Here is a 24562-nt window from a genome sequence, read left to right as displayed (position 1 = left end):
ATTACATAAAATTCCAATTTTAAGATTACTAATTATTATTATTAGATTAAAAATTACCATATAAGAATTCTGTATCAAATTACTATCTTGAGAGCAATTTAAATTTAACAGCATGCTAGTTTTGCTTTTTTTTGTAATAAAATTCATTACCATTGAATGTGTGAGTGATGAATATCTGATTTATTCATGAGCGAATTCATTCTTTATCATAATTGTATAGACAATAACTTAAATTAATTATTATTTTAAAAACTTTAATGAGTTAAGTATAAGTGAATTAATGATATTTACTAATATACTTAAATTTGGATAGATTATAACGTTAAGTTTATCAGTGATGAGAAGTAATTCTGAAATTTTCAGTAGTACAGGGTAAACCTACATTTAGCCCTGTACTATGGATGTAGCCACTTGAGCTGTTGCTTAAGAATAAACTCTTAAATATTATATATACATGTGTATAAATGCATTTTTCACATTTAAATCTCTTTCCTGTATTTATTTGATTGATTTCTTTATTTATTTACAAAGATAAGAGGCTCTGGGTCCCATAGGCCTCTTCCTGGTTAGCTAAGTCCATAAATAGTATTAGGATTATATCTGTTTAATTAATTAAAGTTTAATGCCGAGTTTTAATTAAATGAAGCTTTTATTTATTTTTTTTTTCATGGAAAATATAAGTAAAAACTCAATGTTTATTTAAATCTTTTTATTTTAAGAATAAAAAATACTGTATAAGAATTCATTTAATTACACCAATAAAAAATATGTATTTTATAAAATTTTTATTATATATAAATACAAACATAAATATTCTTATTTATTGTTTTTTCATATGACATATTTTTCAGCATTATTTTAAAATTTTTATAAAACAAACTTTTATAATTTTTCTAGATGTAAATTTTAATTTACATTCCTATTTAGTAATATTGTACTATAAGTTTTTGTTTGGCAGATCATAATTTAATAATTTTAGATTCAACAATTCAGATATTTATTATATAGCTATAGTTTAATATAGCTAATAAATTATTTATACTCAAAAATAAATAAATAAATAAATTTTTTCATTGGGAAACTTTCAGGAAAAAATTAATTAAAATAAATGTGATTCTTTTTTTTTTACTTTTTATGATTAATTTAATTTTAATTTCTTAAAATAGTCTTGTATATGTTCAAATTCCTAATTCATTTTAAGGTTTTAAAGTCGAATATTAATTATAATTTACTTTAATTGATATTTTCTTTGAATAAAATATTAAATTATGTAATTAACTATTAAAAATTATCATTTTTCTTGTTCAGATATTAGCTACTATCACTAGAAAGAAAGCCTCCTAGTATATTGGGTTTTCTTTCCAGTGGCAAATAGAAAAAATCCTTTATAAAAGTTTAAATTTTAGATGATTATCATCATTACTATTAATAGTAAAATAGAAAAAAACAACTGCAAAGTAGCCTATTATTGGTGATATATTTCAATTAGCCTTTTTTAATTTTTAAATAACAATTAAAGAACAATAAGAATTAGAAATTTAATCTTTTAAAGTGTCTATATATTAAATCTAAAACAAATTTTAATTCCTAAGATGAATTTTTTCATTAATAGACTGATATAGCCTAAATATGTTTAAAATGTAATAGACTGCATGTGATTGTTTTTATTTTCTTTATAATACATAATATATTTAATGAGAATGTTGTTTAGAAAAAAAAAACAAAAAGCCTTGGCTTTGATTTTACACGCACATTTTGTACTATTTTTAATACAATTTATTTAATATCGAACCGACATTTGGGAGTCGGCTACTAGACTATTGTATTTATTATTATTATAACAATTTTTAAAGAAGATTAAATGGCTTAATATAAAGGTTTATCATTTTCGTGCGAGTACTGACTTTCAGGACGATCGAATATTAAAACTGAATTTTAGTATTTCTGTTCGTATTGACGTTGCATCGAGAGGAATCCCATTTAAAATGGGTCGCGTCGTGTCGTATCACATCTCGACTCGTTGAATTCACATTATTTTATTTATTTATTTTAAAATAAGTATTCTATACATTTCTATATTTCTCGCTATCCTTCTCATTACATCAACTTTATATTTGCAATAACCCATATTATCACTACATTCGGCCTCGTTGTGCGGACTCTAATAAGTTACTTTACTTATTAGAGTATTTAGATTGAGGGCAAAATTAAAGAATAAAAGAGGATTTTAGAATACTATCACCGTTTAAAAATTGATAAACTGTAGGCCTGTTACAGCATTTACATCAAGAATTTTAAATTTAATGAATGATTGATGACTCGCTATTGTTGTTGGTATTATTTTTCATTTAATTATAGAAATTCCTGGTAAACTCCAAACGAGAATTTGAACTTTACCAAAAATCGTATAAATGCCAATCATTTTTATTTATAAATAAAGATATTTTCTACGTGTATAAAACTAGAAACAATAGTCCATTTCGCTAAGGACGTTTTAATTATTTTCTCGGTTTAAAATGTGACAACATAACCCACTTATTTTAAATTAGAATAATTAAAAAGAGTAAAAACAGACTGCAGTTTCGAAAAATATATTCATTTATTCCAAAACCGGAAAAGTTTATTTTTACTTAAATATTTTTCTAAGGTCTAGAAGTATTTAATTAATAAGAGAAATAAGTATATCAATACATGTTTGCTTCTGTATAGAATCCGAATACATTAACAATAATTTAAAGTATCCTTTCACTTATTTTCTACCTTGAAATTGGTAAAATTCAGCTTTCTTAATTAATAATTGGATAATATATTTAATTGATAAAGCCCATTAGAAAAAGATTATCAAATAAAAACGATGTGTAATATTGGTCTATGATAAACCCCCCCGTTTTACGACCGCTGCTTTACAACTGATAGAAATTTTCTTTTAGTGACTGTTCATTAATTACGTGTAGAATTTAATAAGGAGGGTAGCGAAAAGTATATCATTTGACACAATGGGGAGGGGTAGAGGCATTGTCTAACTAAACTTTTTTCGTGGTATACAAATTTCTTATAAGCTTACTAGTCATGTGAATAAACATATTAACAGACTTAAGTCATTTCTTCGATATCAGGGGTACACGTAATTAGTGTACATGTATTGTACACAATGGGGAGGGCGTTTGCCAAAAGTACATCATTGTACACAATGGGGAGGAGTCAAAAGTGATTCAACAACTGTACACGCAGGGGCGGATCTAGATTTTTCGGGGCCTATGGCTTATTGAAGTCCAATGGAGACCCATTTTTTGTTAGATTAAGAATCGTTAAATTGGGGTTTAAAATTGATTTTTAATAACATCAAAATCAGAGTTGAAATATATTGGTGTTGAATGACAAACTTTATATCTTATATTAAAAAACATAAGAAATAGAATATTAAAAACTTATGATAATAATTCAATTTTTGTGGGCCTTGACACTTGGGGTCCAGGGCTTAAACCCTATTAGTCCCTATGTAGATCCGGCCCTGTGTACACGTAATAAATGGAAAATCCCTTATAACTACGAAATGTAAATTCTTGATAGTTATTCTCATACAGTATGATATAATTAAAACACTAACCAATGATCTCACGGAGAATAGGTCCTCTCACTTTACGACGTCGCTCTTTACGACGGTTTTCCAGTAACAAATTTGTCATAAAATCGTAGCACGTGGTATTTCTTACGCAATGAATTTACACACCTGTTCTCAAATTACAAAAATAATAATAGTTCAATTAAAGTTTAGTTCATGTAGAATTAATGAAAAATCACATTTTAAATAATTTAAAATAAACATTTCTTCCTTCTTTCAATATTCTGGACGCCAATAAAATATTGCGCCATTTATAACGCAAAATATTTATTGATTAATAGCAGAATTTAAAAAAAAGAAAATTAATTTCGTTCCTCTCTAATTTATTTTTTTAAAAAATAAAAATAATAATATTAATAAATTTGCATTAAAATCTACTTTTAGAAAGAACGAAATCGAATAGCCCATCCCTCCCACCCGGAAATGGTACATCCGTCGCTAGGCAACCATGTTTGCTGGTTTTTGTACCTTGTTCTCCGTGCGATGTCGAAAATAATTTCATAATGAGAATATTGTGCCTATTTAATGCGGAACAACTAAAGCCCGAAACTTTACATTCACTATTTATAATTACATCGCAGCGTAAAATAAAATAATTTTTCCCAGACGAAAATGGCTCCCAGTCACGTGATTACAGCCAAAGACGGAATTACAAAATAAATACGTTTATAATTCACGTATTAATAACGAAACGTATCTATTTTATAATAATAAATCACTAACGGCGAATGTCTAGCGTTTTTGAATTTTTATTTTATTTTAATTTTATTTTTTTTAAAGGAGTTGTGCGGAATGACCAAGTTTGCCACGTGACTGCGAACCCACGCAGTCGTCTTAGCTATGCAACCGAATAGACAGGATCACTGTAATATACGGCTTCGGATATAAGTTTATTAAAGGATTATAACACGACCGAATAACTGTAATATTCATTGTAGTGTGATCGAGACAAAAGAATTAAAAAATGACGTTCGAGTGACGTCAATAATGGTAAGCCCTATTTTGACTTTACAATTTAAAATCCAGTGTTGCATATGCGGTGTTACTACTACAGCAGCGTAACAATAATCGAAGATGCGTGTTAAGGATTTATGTTTTTTTTTGTAAAATATTTAATAATAGAATAATTCGTCTACTATACGTATCGATTGTCATTTTTTTCTGTAATAATTCTCACGCCTATTTTATTTAAAAAAAATAATAAATTATATATATGTATATTAAAATTAAATCTGTTTTAATTATTATTCTCCCCCTTTTATCTGTAAATTAAATTGATTAAATGTGAAATCTTATTTTTTTTATCTTATTTTTGATTGCACCACTTTAATATCTGTAAAATTTGTTTCTGTTTCTACATGAGATATGAATTTTAATGTAATTACTTCCATTTTTTTTATATTTTTAAGTAAAATACCAAGAAAAAAAAGACTGAATTAAACTATATTCAAATATATTATGTCAAAGAAACAAATTTTTAAGGATTTAAATTGTGTAGCCTATTTATACATGAAAAATATCTAAATGTAGATGCATTTTTAATTTACATTTTGATTATAAAATAGAATTTTTGCTTGTATAATTTATTATTTGTCAATATCACTATAGGATGTTTGCTATCTTGGGATTATAAAAAAAATTTATTCAGTTTATCATATGATTGTGTTAGTTAGAAATGTCAACAGGAAATTTAGCGTTTTATTAAATATTTAATGTAAGTTTTAGTTAATGTATGAGTTTTTTAGTGTTAAATTCCATATTTATAATCTGATTCAATGGAATTTTTAATGGTAAGTATACATAAAATTTGTGAGAAAAATTTATATAGTTTAATAATTAAGAGGATCTTTTCTTATTTTGTTTAAAGATTTATTTTACAGATTTGTTATTAAATTCATAATTAGGACATTTAAATTATCACTGATGATTGTAGAATTTACATTATTTACAATATAACACTGCTAATAATTTTTAATGACTAATTTTAAATATTGCTATATAATCTTTTTAAAGCAATAACGATGACTAAATAAGAAAATTAATGTCGTTATAATGTAAAAAAAATTCGTCTACGAATCATTTGTATTGCGTCTTACGTCATTGGATATAAAATAAAAAATAAACAGTTGAAATCCGAAATAAAATCAAATGTTATGAGATTTTTCGAACATGTATTAATCATAATTATTCCTCAGCACGCGATTATCATGGCTAATTTCAGTTTCAGTTGGGAGTAGATTCCAGCAGTGGTAAATATAGGACCCATAAATGATTAAAATTCAAAATTGTATAATTTATTATTTGTTTATATCACGTGTTTTTTTATATTTCAGAGATTTTTTTATACGTAATCACGTATAATACGTTCTCATACCTTCATGTCCATTCACCCCCTTTTATAACCAATGTATAATACCAAAACGAAGGAAAAATCGTTAAAGATTGACCTTGTGACGTACTGTACTGTACCTGATAAACGTTTGATGGTATCGCATAGTAGTAATGCCTTTGACAAGCTCACATTCTTTAGTAATTTATAAAAAGGAAAAAAAAACTGATTAAATTTAATATTTGTTTTCTGCTGAGTTCAGTTAGTAGTTCAGAGAAAGCTATAATTTAAGTATTGAACACACGTCTCTTTTCTTCTTATTTTCTTGGATTGACGCCACATGCTTTTCATTTCTGATAGGAGAAAAAATCGTCATACTGTTCGACCTCATTAGGTCAAAAACATTTTTCGAATGATAGTAGAGGTTTTTATTAGTTTCTACTGCGGACATATCAGAGTTATAGTAGTAATACTATGCTGTACAACCGGTTTAAATTAGGAAGAACAACGTTACACGGTGAATAAACTACAATAATAATTTTTTTTATTATTATTTTAATTTTTGACTGTTTTTAAAATGTAAACAAGTTCTCGAAATTATTATTGATGTGGAGCAGTATATAGTCTTAAAAGTCGGGACAGTATCTAATCGTAAAGCCGGTCACGCAGCGTAAACCTACTAATTTTAAATAAGTCAATGGCCATTATATAGTAACTGCTGTACACGTATTGTGCAAACCTGTGTATTATTATACCTTGCATAATATTTATTTAATTAAAAAGGTTTAAAGAGATTGAAGCAATTAATGAAATTTTTACAACCACGATTACTGGATAGGGCAAGTGCAGTTCAATGGTTTAAGCTAGACGTTTTATTTTAAACATGGAATAACGTTTTTTGTTTCTTTTCCTCTTCCAATTCAATTTTCCCAGATAAAAATCCAATAAACTACCTCAGAAAAACTTTCGTTTCCTCGAGATGTCACCAATCTAATGTAAACGCTTACTCTAATCCTTTGACCCTGTCTTGAAATACTTGAACAGTTTACATTTTTTTAAGACAATAAAAGATATTTTATTCATTGATGTAATTTATTATTAAAATAAACTACGTTCGGAAGCATGGCGAATGAACTGAATAAAGTATCATCCGAGAATGTCTAATGATCGAAAAAAATTTTTTAATATGTAGCAAAGTAGTAGTTGATTCTCGGTACACCTATTGGGAACAAAGCTATTTTTCTGCTGGGGTGTGTCTTTTCCTGGCGCCGTCCAGACCATTACTGATCAATATTATGCTCTTTCTCTTAATATTGACTCTGTCTTCAACGCATATAACTATTTTGAGTGGTTATATTTGTAGTAGCGTGACGGAAATACCGCACACAATGTGCTAGATGGTGTCAACTGTGGTATGATTGGTAGCAAGCAGCAGCTATGTCCGCATTAGGTTTAGGTAGCCCTATCCATATTTCTTTGCACCTTTTAAAATCTTATTCACTTTTCTAAATGCTTTAACAGCACCGAACACTTATAAATGCACAAGTATCATTTCTTTGATTTTTATATGTTTAAAAGAGCTGTGTGATGTGTCTTTTATATAAGAGACGATCCTGTAAAAGAATTGAATCACTTAAAATTGTATAGTAATGTATATAATCTTGGAATTTTCTATGTGAGTAGTTTTGATGATTGATCAAACAAGTATCATCTTTTCTTGATTTATCACTGGGATAACGATTGATGCTCTCTGTGGATAGAACACACTATTGTTAAGGTTCAGATATTTGAATGGAGTGTTGTAAGGTACACATGCGCGTTTTGATCGATCATCAGATTTGGATTCAGTATAATCTATATTTAGAATGTAATTATGGATTTACTCGACATAATTTAAGCATAAATCTTATTAATTCTGGAAAGGAACATTAATTAATTAACATTTGGATAATATGAACCATATTTATATTTCATGAATTGTCAGATTTGACTGATTGATTATAGTTAATATCTAGTATTTTCTTCTCCCAAGTGGATTTAAAAAATTTTTCATGCGAATTTTAGTATTAAAAATTTAGTCACAAGTTAATTTTTCTAAATATAGACTTATACTGAGATTATATATTGGAATCTTTATCCTTGTAGTGAACTTTGATCATTCAATAACTTAATGAGGGCGAGTCAACGCTTTTATATTCTATTCACTTAGTTATTGAATTGTTATTTATTGAAGCACTTCAGAGTTTTATTGCTTTATTAATATTGGGCTGCATTATACATTATTACGTTAAACTTTGCCCCAGTTAACGTTCATCACGACATTGAATAATAGATTGATGATCCGCCGTTTAAAGCATTGTTCTTGATCTGTGAATGTTGGCTGCAATTCGTGTAAAATTTTAAATTTCAATACGAATTTACCTCACTATAGATTTAATGATAAAGTTCTCTGGGTCAATTTTTGAGTGTAATGATTTGTATTCTGGTTACACCCATACAGCGGACGGGTATTTAAAAAAAATGATAACCGAAGGTGACACCCGAAAAAAACGGTTCCATTGTCACAGAAGTCCAATACAAAAATAAAAGAGCAATTTTTCTAATTAATTTCGCAAAAACTATTTTCCTTTTTCCCACGAGTCGGATCTCCACCTTTCGGAATTAATTCATCTACTAAAACATTTTCCGCCCACCACCAGTTGCATTCGTCAGTTATCATCATCTGTAAAAGTTACATTTCCTTGCATCGTATATTTCGACTCAAAAATTTCAGTGTATAGAACTATTCATCGTGTACTTAAATTTGAAAATGACGTCGTTAGGACTGAAACTGAAACGGTTAAAACAGAAAACGGGGAATAAAGGTGAGAATGATAGAAATTTTAACATGTATAAATTGCATAAACTGTCCATTGCGGCACAGAAAAATGTTCTGGGTTATCGTTTAGAAAAATATTTAAAGTGCCGATTAAACTGACGACTTAATAGTTTTTAATTAAACTAATAATTTCTTCTTAGTGTAAATAATATGGAACGAAAATATCTGTCGGTTTATATAATTCCTAACTAGGTGAACTTTTCAGACTTTCTAATTCGTTGTCGAGTAATTTATCTTAATGTTTGATAATCTTATCTTAAACCACATGTTAGTTTATTCACAAGTTAGAGAAAACATAGCTGTATTATGTTTAGTTTCTCTAAGATGTGGCTTATTCGGAAAATTAGAGTTAAATTTTTCAGTAAAGGTAAGGCGTTAACGTTGAATCGAATTATTTTTCGGTTAATGTTACCCTAGGTATACAAAATGGCGGCTCGTCTCTGACTCCAGCATACAGAAGCGAGGAAAATGTGGGGACGCACTTTTTTCTAAACCTGTTCTAATAATTTAGTTGCTAATAATTATGGTAATTTATTAGAATAGGTTAGGTTTAGAAAAACGTGCGTCCCCACATGTTTCCTGGCTTCTGTATGCTGGAGTCAGAGACGAGCCGCCATTTTGTATACCTAGGGTAACATTAATCTATTTTTCTTTGAAATTTCAGTAGAACTCTTAATTTTGTAAGTTAAATATCCAGAACTTCTAATGCCTAACAACTTATTTATTTGTGAACATACTTTACACCTAAATGCATAATTAAAAGTTTATTCTTTTAGAAATCCATTAATCACAATAGCAATGGCTTGAAAATTACAAGATTTATCTACGAATTACGGAGGAATACACCAAAAATATAAATATTTTCTGAGTAATAGAAAAGAATATAAATTCGATCATTGCATAATAATCAAATCTTTACTTTGTTTATACGGTAAAACCTGTGTAAACTGGACTCGCACGGTACCGAATATTTTTACGTTTTAAACAGGTTTTTCCCGTTTAGGCAGGTTTTCGTTTTGAACAGCTTTTACTGTATTTTATACTGTTTGTTAACTTGATATTTATGATATTTATGTTATATATTTCTAGATTATATTAAAATATGAATGCTATGCTTATAATCTTAGTATTTCCGAAAATTTTGCAATACAACATTAGCGAGATATAAACAGGTTTGTAAGTTTTAAACAGAAAAACACGAGCTAATTATTTTATTTACGTAGTATATTTAATATTAGTAATGCACGTTGCAAAATATCTTAGAATTCGAATTATGCAACACTTTCACATGTGTTCTTAGTTACGTTTTAAACTCATTAAAACACATGCCACAGACCTTTAAATTTTAAAAACAGAATAATATAAATAATCCCAACAGTTATGAAGCTATTTTGATGTACCCATTACTCTGTTTTATTATTAAATTTATGTTTAAAAGAAAAATCATTTGTAGGTTTATTGTTTTCCGTAAAACAGCATTGCATTATTTTAAATTTAAATAATTATTAACGTGTGTTATTTGCAGGTACAGATCCATTTTTGTTCGATGCTTTGCGCTTGATGCTGTATAAATGTAAGATGGCCGTGAGCGAAGCCGTCTGCTTGTGCCTTTTTCGCATTGTGCTACCAATAGCTCTTCTAACAGGTGAGTATTCATTTATACAAAATTAATAATAATAATATATTGAAAATTTGTCTGTACATCGTTTAATATGAATGTCAATAGAATGTATGTACTGTACTTACTTAACCTCACTGTATTAATGCTGAATAGCAATGCAAATGTCAATGTTAGTAAAACAATAAGCTTAAGAATCTCGATAATGAATTTTAGATTTTTAAGAACTTTACGAAATTGCAAGTTCTGTTAACATTGCTGTAAACTGAAATAAGCATTTGAAAATATTCCCTTTCGAACAATAGTGGCAGAAGGCCAAGTATTCACAGACTATTGTCCAAAAAGAATAAGGAAGAAAAAAATTACGGTTTTATCGATTAATTTTTGCATCCGAATTTCCTTTCTAACTTCAAACCAATAACTTAGCTATTAGTAAAATCCCTTATTTATTTTGATTTGTAACTCTTCAATGTATATATATGAACGAGATAATGCTCTTTTCTTTGTAGAGGCATTTTATTCTCTTCCTGTACAAATAGTCACGTTCCGGTCCTCTAATGGAGTCATTAATGATAGAAAGTGTCTTCCTTTGCTACTCTTGATATCCTGTGTCACGTGATTTGATATTCTATTGATTTTTAATTTAAACATTAAATCATTTTTATATGAAATGTAAATCCTACATCATGAGTAAAGAGGAACAAATTTTTAAAAAATGATAATGCTTATCACGTGTCAGTATTTGCACGTGTCAAACAAAGAATTTAAATTTGGTTAATTTATAGAAGGTGTTAAGAAATTAGGCTAACAGAATGAAATGGGTGTTATCTTTGCTGGCTTGTATGGCAAAAGAGTAGTGTATGGAAGCCTACTGCCACTGTCACGCGCCTGTTTCGTGACTTAACAGTTTTAAAAAAACATGGACAGATGCATCTCATAAAAGCGAAACTGAAATCAGAACAGCGTGTTTGTTATTTGTTATTTCTTTATTGATAACCCACTTTTAATTGTATGTCAAATTTTAAGTGCAGTTAGCAATAAAAAGACGGTAGTCAGGCAAAATACAACACTTGAACGTCTGGACCGTGCTAATTAAACATTTGCTATGCCCTTTTCACCGCAGGCTTAAGCCCTGCATATTATTCAGCCAGGAGAGTTTTCACGGTTGCGTTTAGAACAGTGTGAAATAACAGCACTCATACTGTTACTAGTACTTGTTACTTTAGCAAATGTTTAGCAGTAATATCAGACTTCTCTGTATGATATTCTTGCATAACATGGCAGCAACCACCACCAAAAGTTTAGGAACCTGTATCTCGTACGGGGCTGTGGCCACCCCAGTTTATATAGGAACAAAATTGTTGTATTGACTACATCTATCAGCCATTTCATTTCTCAATACACTGAATATATCTGTTCTGTAACAAAATATTATGTATATTTTGAAAATCTTCCTCCTGAAAAAGTATGTTCTTTCGATTTTATTACATTAATTCTTAATTTAAACATGTTTTAGATAACCTTCATAATGCATTTCTATTAATGAGAAAGATAAGTTAAAACTGGAGTGTAATTTTAACAAATATAATTAATTGTTAAACTTATTCTTAAATAATTTGAATAATAAATAAATATTTTATATTATAATTAATAATTTTCTGTTATCTCTGCTAATATTTACTGACTTCTCTGAGAAACAATATATTTGGGTCTAATAATTATACGTCCGAACGGTTATATTGAATAACACTGTAATATGAGAGGAGAAATACGCAATCTTTGCTATTTGTTCTTCAGTGACAAAGATTAAGATGTAAAATAGGATCGTTGTTTAAAATAATAATTGTTTCCTGTGAAATCCACCAGTATAACAAATACTGTATATTCAAATGTCCTCAATATAAGAAAATTAATGTATGCATGTTTGTGCATTTAAGCAAAAAAAGTATGTCAGAATTTCAAGTTTTATATTCTGTTAAATAATAGATATGAGAACCTATCATTTGTTTTATGCTGTTCTCCCTTGTATAAAAAGGTGTCATGCCCTGAAAAATACATCTGTGTTAATATAAAAGTCGAAAATGCTTATTACTTTTGTAGCAGTTTTTATTTTGCATATAATCGAATCTTTAGAATATGATTTTAAGTTTATAAATCATCGTTTTAATGTGGTATTAAATGAAAAAGAGTTGAACTAATGGCTGCACACCATAGTTACATGGCTGTCAGTTCTCGAAATTGTTTACAAATTTAATGTTTTAGGGGTTGATTTCTTTCGAAAAATTTTCGAAGAACATTAATTTGTTGTAAAATTATTTATAAAGTATAATCTCAATCGGCGAATTTTGGTCAATAGGGCTTTAGCCTTCTTGATAATTCAGAAATGGTTGGGCATATTGGATCTTAATTTTGCATAGATTTTCCGTCTATGAATTTTCTTATGTAAAGTTTATATCACGATAAAAGAATGTTAGGTATAACAGGTTTTGAATATCATTAGTATTGTTATTAAACTGGTATCTGATTTCTATCAATATCAAATGACAGTATAAATATTCTGTTTACCCTTCATAGATTATTTCGTTCGTCTCGTAAATCCTGTTTTATCCAGATTAAATAATATTAGAAGTTAATCGATCTTAGTCTAAATTGTCGTTAAAATTTAAATTTTTAATTCGCCAATTATAATAAAAAGGAGTTCATTTTAAGTAAACGAAACTATTATAATATCGGGTATGATACATTACTTTAAAAGCAATATATTAGATACGTGTGTGAAATCTATGAGCTGTAATCAAAGTATTAACAATAAAAATAGCTTTAAAATTGTTAAAAATCCATAATATAATGTGCGAATGTAGAAAAGGAATAAAATTAGATAACATGAAAATAGTTACCGGTATATTTGTTTCCTTTATGTTAACTATCCTTATAATGTGTATTCTGTACAATACAGTGAAACCCTTAATTTGCAATCATTAATGGTTCCGAACAAAAGTGGTCTTTACGATAAGGTGGTCTTTTAGAGGGGGTTTCACTATGTGTAATACACAACATATATAAGGATTTTTTGTTTATCTCCTTAAATTGGACTTCAATTTGAAAAAATTGTAGATATAAATTCCCATTATCGTCCGTCTTTCCTTAATTAATGTCGAGAATGGCGTTAGATAGATGAAAGACGAGACCAGACATGGAAACCTTAGGGGCAGGAGGCCCCGATTAACTATTCACGAACCTCCGATGCAAACCGGAAGTCACGTTATTTTAATTCAAAAATTTCCTCCGAACGTGTTAGATTCTGTTATTAAATGAAAAGTATGATGTATGTACAGGGACAAGCCACTATTAATTTGAGGTGGAGAGCATATATTTAAAATTAAATGAATTAAAAACTGCAGCCCGGCGATGTCACAGTAAATAATTGTTCGATTTATAATTATTTATCTTTAAGTTTGATAAAGTAAATATTGAGATTAAAAAAATAATAGAAAATAATGATTAGTTACGTTTCCAATGCATGCCATTTTAATATTAATATGTCGCATTCTTTAATTTTTCATTTTCTTCCGAAGTAGGATTGTATTTCGTCTTTTGAAGTAATTCGTTTTGTTTTCTTGTGTTTTATTTAGTGATAAACATTCATTATAATATAGTTTTATTTTTTCGCTCGTGCATAATTAAAGATTTACCCCACTTTTACGACTACGCTCTTATCTACGATCTTCTCTGCAGTCACGTAATCATTTTACGACAGCGTAATTAAAGTAATTCAATGAATCGACAAATACCACGCTTAATTGAGAATGAAAAAAACTGTATATCGATCTTCTATTTCCAATATGTCAATACGGGCCTGTATTTTTTGATTATTTTAATAAATAAATGCATCTACTAAGTTGCGTATGTTCTAATAGATTGTTCCGTTCCAGATTGAATCATATTTAAAATTATAATTTATTTATTTTTAGCATTTTTTTCCCTAATAAATTTTTTAATTAGATGTAAAATATCTATAAAATTTTATTATTTTTAATGTATATTCGTGTATGAAAGTTTCCTCTTGTTTATCGATGTTTTTTTTTTTTCCAGGATCGATCGGGTTTAACGATAAAATATTCTCAATATTAAGATTTGAAATTCTCTTATTTATTAAAGAAATTTCATATAATTTTATTTATAGGAATTTTTCTTTTTATAGAATATTTAGTCTATATATATATATATATATTTTAAGTACCATCGTTAAAATATACTCTCCACTAAACAGAACGAAAATACAAGTAAGATGAATCATCAACATACATTATCTTTTCTAGTAAAACTTGTTTTTCTAAATAAAAACTGTTTTAAAATGCAGTAAATAGTTTTGTCAAACAACTCTAAGCTACATATTTTTTTTTTTTTTTGAATTTACAGAAGATTTTGACAAATGATCGTGTTAACGAGACAAATTGTAATGAGATTGTTTAAAGATGCTGGTATTCAGATGAAACAGAATAAATTTGTGAAGATTACTAAAGAAAATAAGTAGCATTAGTAATACGGCTTTAGAGTTTCCAATAAATACTATTATAAAGGACGTTCAAGTGAAAGTGAGAATGGGGTTATAAAACAATAAATGTGTTTATTCAAAATTGAGACATTTATTTCAACGTTTAACAAACCTACGAATCCTCGAAGAACTGGGCTAAACAGGTTCTCACTGCCTTTCGAGCCTTCTCGTCCGATGTCGTGGTTCAAGAGGCAAGTCTATATCCCTTGAGGTTTTTAAGAGGTTCAAAAATGTGGAAGTCACGGGTCGGATCGGAGCTATATGTAGGGTGTCTTAACACTTCCCCATCCGAACAGTGCAATGTTTCTATTGCCAGGACGCTTAAACTTTTCCAAACTGGCAATAGACACATTGCCAGGATGCAATTTCTCCAATGTTTCACATTATCTACCCGTGTTACTTCTACATTTTTGGACCTCTTAAAAAATCATCTCAAAGGACGTCGAATGACGAGGATCGAAGCAATGAGAACTTGGTTACAGCCCAGTTCTTCTTTTGAATAAACAATAATAAACATTTATTATTATTTTATAACACCATTCTCATTTGAACGTCCCTTATAGTTTATTAAGAATTGTTGAATTAATTTAGCTTTTGTTTATATTAGTTACATACAATATTAACTTGGATTTTATATTTAGGCTCTCAGACGTTTTTATTTATTTATTTGACTTACTCTTTCATTACTTGATTAACCATATGAAACGATGGGATGTTTTTTTTTTCAATTTAAAGAATTAATTTTTGTATTTAATATATTTATCGATTGAGGAAATTGTCGAAAATATTTTCAAATTTTTCTGTAGATGACAAAAGGGAACTTGTACAATTAAACGCGATATGCATTGATTTTAATGTTATTTCAAATTAAATCGAATATTTAATTAAAAAAATTCGTTTTGAATTAATAAAATGAAATAAAATCCGATGTTTTCTATTTAATTTACCAAAGTGAATAGCTTATTTTTAATTAAATTTTCTAATTTCACAAAATAATCTCATAACAGTAAATGTACATAAGCAATTAACCAGTTATCGCGAACGAGATCGTCTATACTTGTTCATTTTAATCAGTTAATTATAAATAGATTTACGTATTTACTCACGCTTAGATATCTTTTCGAATAAATGAAATGGCTTTGATGTTCCGTTACCCGTTTAACTGAATTGTTCACAAATTGAGTCCTCGAAAAGATTTGTGCAAATTATACGAAACGTATTAGAAAAATGCGGCCATTTTTTAACTAAAATATCCAAATTAAATTACTTTTCAGATGAGTGAAACACTCAGGTTCTCATTTAAAGCAAGGAAAAATAATTAGATATCATCATTAAATGGATTATTAATAATTTCCAAATTAAAACTTATAATTAGTTTTGGAGTTTTAAACTTTAAAGGTGTTTGCTTTCCTCGTAATTATTGATTAAAATGTATTTGAAAATTGCTTTCATTTGGTAGTTTTCGGTCACAGCACATCAAAAATTTATGTGTATTTCTAAGTATATGCTTTATTATGTGAAGAACAATGTCTGATTATTAATCAAACACAAATAACAACATAAACGTGAACACGAAAGCTTAAATTATAGAAAATTCGTCATAAACTTAGACTTTTGTTGTAATAATTTAACATAACAGGCCAATATTATAATGAAAAAGTAATTTTCTGTTTTCAAAAGATGAAAAGTATGTTTAAATGTATTCACACTGGAAATATTTAATTTTTTTTTTTTTATAGAAATAATTAAAATTGAACAGAAATTTAAATTGAGAAAATTGAACAGAACTTGATTGAAAAATTACAGTATTTATCAATATTAATACACATTATTAATTTAATTATAATTTTAAAGAAAGAGAGAAACAGGCAGAATATTTTGAAATATTTGCATAAGATTAATGTGTGTAAAATATTGAATTCTGTTTATACACGTGCATTTAGATTTGTCTATCTTAGTAGTTTTCAATATGTTTTGACTAATGATATTTTACTAATAGCTTTTATAACCGTTACGAAAACAATTTCATATACACTAGAAAACTATTCACAAAACGTTAAGAACAGCTGTCTAAAATATGTTGTTCAGGTGTTTTTGCACAACATTGCTGAAATGTGGCGATGCACCATCGTACTTGATTTTTTTTATTTGCCAAGAGTATCGTGTACGTCATTCCAGCGTAATATGGAGGAGTTAATTACGTGAATAAATGATGGTTTTCACCAAATCCGACACAATCCATCCATGTTTCACAGATTTCGACAATCATTGGTGATTGACGAAATCTGATGAACGTAATCGAACCCAGAGTGAGTACTTTCAACATCTATTGTAAAATGTCTGGAATAAAGTAACTAATAAAATTTTTTTAAATGTAAAATCAAATCAAATCAAGAAAAATCCTGGCTGTCCTGTGAATATTTCAACTAAGAAAGTGACAGATAAGGTTAGAGATCTGTGTTGAGGTGAATCAGAATTTGACTATTCGTGAAACAGCAAGAAGATTCAAGTTACATAAAACAATCAACTGTTAGCTCTATCAAAGTTTACAAGTTGAAAATTGTGGAAAGAGTAAAGCTCAATTTTGTCCATAAAGATGAAACCACCCAAAAAATTTCTCAAACGTGGCGTTGAAAACTTCTTGGCCTCCTGCAAATACTTTATAGTATTTGCAGTGGCACCGAAAATAACAAATAATTTTAACAGGTATGGAGAAAAATCTGTAACCAAGTAGCAAATGATTCTGGAAAATAAATTACTGGTATGAATGCCGCATGGAAGAGGATCTATTTGATTGGAAAGTATGAGGTCATAAGAACACGCTCTACAACACATGCTCTCACACATGCCTCCAAAAACAAGCATTAATCAGTAAAATAATGTGCATTACAGTTCGTAAATCAATTTTGTTTAATAAATAAAATTACATGAATATTGGTGACTAATTCTTGGACACCTCTTAATTAACGGTGAAGTGTTTTTCGGTTCATTGTATTAATGCATCGACTTTTTTTAACGTATAAATGCATCAAGAAAGCAGAGCATTCTTCTAAATATTTTAAAACAGAACTGGAATTAGCCAAAATAAATTAAATAAAATACAATATAAATGCGGGTGGAAACAGAAAACATGACAATATTTTCTGAAAATTCTGCTGAAATCGAACACAAAATAGAATAGAACAAGTTTTTTTTTCTACATGCTGAAAAATTATCTATTTGAGTAGCAGTCGGAGAAATTTCAGGATCACGATCATTCTATTTTCAAGGTCTTTTTCGATTCGAAAAATAGCGCATACTTTTCGCTGGCACGTGTAGAAACTAAAAGATGTTTAAATCTAATTAATTTTAAGGTTTGATGTACTGTACCTATTTGAAATTTTTAAAAATGAAAGTTTACTAGTTTTTACACATTTCAATTCGTTATTTGCTATTCTGTAAAATACATCTTGGGTAGATGTTATTGCTAATGTTTTTACCAGGTCTTTCGATTCAATACTTGTTAGAATCTCTCAAAGACGGAAACTTTAATGAATGCAAATTAGTTAGTTTCCTTCAGAGATGTATACATACAGCTTTATGTTCGTCTTGCAGGTTCCTCCTTAGAGACTGTTGTGATGGCAATGATGAAATAAATATAATGTCGAAAGGAATTTTTTACAATACTAAAGCTTTTGGTATAGTGATAGGACTGTGTTGTGAAAGCTTTCATTAGCCAGTGCAAGTTTTCGTCATAGAGAGGTTCCGCTTCTCGCAGGTTTTAATGTGTAAAATTTTCCCCTGAAAGGAGTTACATAGATAATCGGCACTATTACTAACTGAAAAGTATAATGTACAGGGACAAGGCACTACAGTACTAATTTGAGGTGGAGAGCATATATGTTTTAAATTAAATAAATTAAAACTTGCAGCCCGGCATTATGACGATGTTATAATAAATATTTGCTCATTTATATAAGAATTTTATTTCATTTAAAAGTGCACTGTGAAGTATATTTCTGGCATCATCTTGCTTATTATCTATTATGTGTGTGATTCTCCGATGTCAATCAGGATGGGCGTGGTTTTAGAAATTAAGTTCAACCTGAACTCTATAAGAAGTCTCTGGGAATCAGAACAGATCGAATCCAAATCTCGTATCGTGAGGCTAGCCTACTAATTTTGCCATTTGAATGCCTGTTATATATAATATGAAACATGCGTCACCAAAATTATGTCATGCAAGCAGGGCCGGCCCAATATCTTCGCCGCCCCTCAATTATAATTCAATGTAATCTTACACCAATCTGCCATTTAAATAAGAAAAAAAATGAGCCCATCGACTTCGATCGTTTTGCTATTTTTTATTCATAAAAAATTGCTGAATTGTCATTTTGAGGAATTCAAATACAATTAAACAGACAGAGGAATAAGAATTTCCTACGGTGATTAGTTTTTAATTAAAACATTCTTTGAAAATACGAAATTTTAAGTCTTTGCAAACTTTTTTGAATTTATAGATTAATAGATAAATAAATGTTAGATAGATGGATAAATGCCATTTATTAAAATAAAAAGTATAGAAACTAAAATGTAGAAAAGAATAATGTCTAAATTATTATTATTGTTTTTGTTGTTGTTCAAATTAGTAAGATAACTTTAAATTTAAACTTCTTAATTAAGAAGTTTTATTTCAGAATACATTGACGTTTTTGCTATATTTCTTATTGAATATTTAAAGTTTTAATTATATCATATAAAAGAAATATTATTATAATTAAATCTAGTCAAGAAATATACTGCGAACCAGACGAGTAAGATAATTGCTTTTTTATTTTTTTTAATTAAAATATCAAATTGTTATTGTCAGGTATAAACTTACAGGAATTCAATAGAACGGAACCATATTGTTAGATGATATGATTGCCGATCATAAATTTCAATTGTTGGCATAAATGAGCACATTTGAAATCTTATCTCAAAAATTCCTATGATCAAATTAAAGTTAGCAATCATTTTCTTCGGATACATTATACATTTATAACACGAAGTTTACTCTCAAGTGACTACCGAGTTTATTTATGTGACTACTTAGTGATGAATATCATTCTTACGAGTAGACAATAAGGATGGTGGTTCAGATTTCAACGAAATGAATTTTTTCTTGATATGATCGTTAAATAACGTTTTATAAAATGTTTGTACAATAAATTCAAATTTTTGGATTTTGGGAAATTGAATGAAGCATTAGCAATATATACGGAGAAACAATACCAAGTGAATCAACATTTTGGCAGTACTTTTCAGATCTTGGAGATGCTGATCTACAAGAGACTGTGAACTTGTGTAATTGTTGTATTGTATGCTCATAATGGACGAATCATTTGATTTAAAAATCGTAAGGTTTTCAACATCTTGCTGTACAGATTGCATCATTCACAAAATCTCAAATATTACGCACAAGCATTTTGGAGAAATGTAACGCCAAAAGTCATTGTGAATTAACCGCATTGAAAATTCTTGACCTGTCAAAAAAAAGTTAGTTGGATTAATAACTGACTGTGTTCCATAGATGTTTTGTGCTGACATGTTGAAGGGTGTTTGTACAAGATGTTTAAGTGCCCACAAGAAGAGATTGTTTTAGACTGCCTTACGAGAAATGTAGGAACAAATGCTTTGTTACCTGTCCCTGTAATAATATGGGGTATGAGGCTAGAAGCTGCACATTATCATTTGAAAAATATAGACGCTTTAAGGGAATGGATTTGTTTAATGCAAGAAGAGGAAGCATCTGTGCTTATTGTCTTTTTGAGTTGTTAAAAAACTAAGTTTGAAATGCAGTTAAACGCTATTGAGGAGATATCTCCAGACATTTTCGGGCTCGAAGCACCAACCAGATCATGGTTGGTTTTCTTGCAAGCAATGTGTAGCAGAATCTCAGAACTGTGCAGACATTACTTACAATAATTTTCTCAACCAATAAAAACTAGCTACTTATGAGTGGGCGACTTCCTTCTGTTACTTTCTGGAAAGAAGTTCAGCAATTGGATCCACCCCGCTTTAGCAAATTGGATGTTCAGAGCTCAAGTTGTTTCAAGAAGAAAATGTGCCGATAGATGAAATTGCTTATCAAAGTTTAGTTTCAGATTCAGCAGAATAATCACAGGATTCAGTGAAGTTTTCGGAAAACCATTACTTTTTAATTCCGTTACAGTCTTATGTTGTCCAAGTTTATGTTAAGTAATTATTAAAGCCATAACCTTTTACCTTGAATTAAACGAATTAAAAGTCGTCCCTCCTAAGATTTGCTCCTGGATCCATCTTTATATATAAATCGTTCATTGTGCCTCGAATATACTTGTCGATGCTATTAGGTTATACAAACTATAAAATTGTGATCACATTAAATAGATTTAAATACCTTGGTATTAGTTTGAAAAATAAATCATTTTTGAATAAACTACAATTATTTTATTCGCAGTTTACAATAATTATTAAGGAATTAGTTGTATTCTAGTATAACTAATTTCTTGATAATCGAGAATCTCGATAAAAGATTCGTAAAGGCTAATTGACAGTCAAATGATCATTTAATTGACATTTTCAGTCTCATTTTATAAAAGCAAAAGAAGCATAACATGTTATGCTTCTGTGATCAGATTTTTAATAAATTAATGCTCTTGTTTTTAAACTAATTTCAGTCAGTTATTGATTACTCCTCCACGTGTGGCTTCTCATTTCATGGCATATACAGTAAATAAATTATGAAGATGATTATCAAATACTAAAAATATAATCAAATCAGAAGTAATATATTCCTCCTTTAGCGTCGTCTAGTCCAAAATGGATTTTCTGAAAGTCCTTCTTTCTTAACGAATAACTTATTTTAATAAATTTATATATATTCAATTCGATAAAGGACTAATAATTATATACTGTATATATAATTTACATGTAGGTGAAATTCAATAAGATAAATTAATATACATCTACATGCATGTAAGTTCTTTTTCCATCCATTGCTAAATATATATTTATTAATATTTTTAATTTTTCGAAATGAGACCATCAAAATCAATAAAGATAATCAAAAATTATATTCATTCCCTTGCTTTAAATCAGTTCTCATAGATTTAAAACACTTTTCTAGTCTTCATTTCATAATTGTTTTCAGTTTGATACGTATTATATATTATATTGGGACTTGAATTATTTCATAAGTGTATATTTATAGAAGAATCAATATAAAATTCGATTTTTTTTTAAAGATATTGTACATTTATATTAATGAATTCGTGGCGTATTCTGTCATTTTCAAAATCAATATTATCAGCGCTTTCAAAAATCCATTTATCATTAATATATTGTAAAAATCATCATAAAAAAATTAACATCTTGATTTATTTATATAAATATGGAACATTTATCAAAAAACGCATTTATTATTAAATTTTCAACATCGGAAGTAAATAAATTATTAGTTATAAATCTTTTTTTATTTAATTGATCTAAAACCAATTAATTATTTATCACATAAAACTCTGTTATACATTACTTTCTTTTATATTTGTGATAGAATTATTTATTTCAGTGTTCTTTCTAATCTTGTTTCCGAAGTAATTAATTCTTTAATATTTTTTAATGTGAAGATTAACATTCCTTAACGTTTATAATTTTTTTTTACCTTTGAGTTTTACAGTTTAAATGCGGAGTATTTTTTAAATGAAGACTTGAAATTTCATATATTTAATGATTATTTATCATAAAGTTTATTCGACTTTGTAATCATTTTGCTTTAAACTGCATATAAAATAAATTACGTTTTATTTTCAAGCTGTTCTAAAAATAAAATAAATATGAAATAATATTTTACTACAGTTAGCTGGAAATAAAAATTGCCGATCGTCAATCAGTTCGGTAATGATGTCTATTCTTTATCCGATAACTTCCTCCTATCAAATATAGAATTTACAAAATTGAAATTGTTTTCAGGTAATTTAAGCTAGAAAAAACGGTAAAATAAAGTATTTGCTTTATTTTTCAATTTACTATGATATATAGTTACTAATGAATATATAATAAATCAGATATACAGCAGGATATTACATGCGTACATATTTCTTTTCCATATAAAATAATAATAGTTGAAAGAATCTCTTTTAAAATGAAACCATCTTATGAAATTTTTATAGGTTACATGCTGTCATATTTGTTTAATAAATAACAGAATAAGAGACAAAATAAGAATTTAAAGTGAGATCAATACATGTTGTGTATATAACAATAGTGAATAAATTTTAATATATATATCGTCGCTTTGCTTTGATAGTGGCATAATTTTTTTAAAAATTACAGCAACGAGTTGCTTAACTTTCCCAGCAACATTTAAAATTTTAATGGCGACATCTGTTATGATATTTTATTTTAAAACTTTTTATATTTTAAATTATTATAAAATGGCAAAAAGATTAATTTTGAGAGCAGATCGCCCAAGTGTTGCGTTGCCATAACTAAACAAGCAAACATGACACAGGCTACACATGATCTTTGACGGAAATTCAATGGAAGTAGAAATATGCCATTTTACATGATAAATGTACTCTACCTAAGGTGTTTATTTATGCAAAAAAGCAATATCAGTTTTTTAGATGTGCCGTTATCAAAGCAAAAGCAACGATATGGAAGAAATGTTTCACTATAAATTAAAGAGAATAAAAGTTATTTTGGTTCAATTTTACTTTTCCGTCCGTTATAACATAATGCGGGAAAGTATTGTAATTGTGTCAGATATGACCCTCCGGATTTTTGCAAATTTCGACGTTTTGAAATGGCCTGAACCAAAAAGTAAAAAAAAAGGAAGGTTTTTGTTTGTTTAATATCTTAGGATGGGGTATAAATTAAAAAACAAAATTTGGCATGGTGACTGGTATATAAGGGCTATCAATACATATAGCCCTACATATATTTATTGATGCTATTAAATTCTGGAGTACGGAATCTAAAGGATGGTGAGATAGATAAAGGCATGTAATATCTTGAGCGGTGTCGTATTTAATGAAAATTTTACTTGTTGGCATTTACAATATTGTTAAAAACTCGTCTCCACTCTCAAAGTTAAACTCTTTTTGCCTTTTTTATTTTTAATAATAATATAAAAGTTATTTCTTAATAGCATCTCAACAGATGGTTCACACAATTTTGAGTTAGTGTTTTAGAGACTTCTATCGTTTCAACAAAAATATTTTTTTATCCCAATTCAGCAAAATTACTCCTTTTAACTTTTTGTCAAATTTTATATCTTAGTATAATTGAAAATTATCGGATTTCCCAATGGTCCTCTTAACCTCTTGTTCGAGTGCCGAGAAAGTTGAGCAAGAGCCTTTGCCAGCTTCTCCAAAAGATATCGTAATAAGATAACAATTTGAGGGGTCAATTTTTATATTTATATAAATATTTCTACTGAGAGAGATTAATTTTTTTTCTACAAGTGAAATGTTGATTTCCCTATATTGATCAAACATTGTACCCCCCTCCCGTATTTAAAAATGAAAGATCAAAGTCGTATTAAATGCAAATATACT

General features: G+C 28.3%; 1 protein-coding gene across 3 annotated transcripts in view; it reads left to right on the top strand.

Moving 5' to 3' along the window:
• Positions 1–4401: 4401 nt before the first annotated feature.
• The window catches only part of LOC136982880 (piezo-type mechanosensitive ion channel component 2-like), a 186569-nt gene continuing 166408 nt past the window's right edge, over positions 4402–24562 (top strand). For all 3 annotated transcript variants that reach the window (XM_067279432.1, XM_067279431.1, XM_067279430.1), the window contains exons 1-2: positions 4402–4612; positions 10355–10474. In XM_067279432.1, the coding sequence (XP_067135533.1) occupies positions 10390–10474 (85 nt within the window). In that variant the 5' untranslated portion in view covers positions 4402–4612; positions 10355–10389. The remainder of the gene's footprint in view (positions 4613–10354; positions 10475–24562) is intronic.

Source organism: Centruroides vittatus, unplaced genomic scaffold, assembly GCF_030686945.1.
Source record: "Centruroides vittatus isolate TY-2023 unplaced genomic scaffold, ASM3068694v2 contig_874, whole genome shotgun sequence".
Classification (NCBI taxonomy): Eukaryota; Metazoa; Arthropoda; class Arachnida; order Scorpiones; family Buthidae; genus Centruroides; species Centruroides vittatus.
This window is presented reverse-complemented; position numbering and strand designations above follow the sequence as displayed.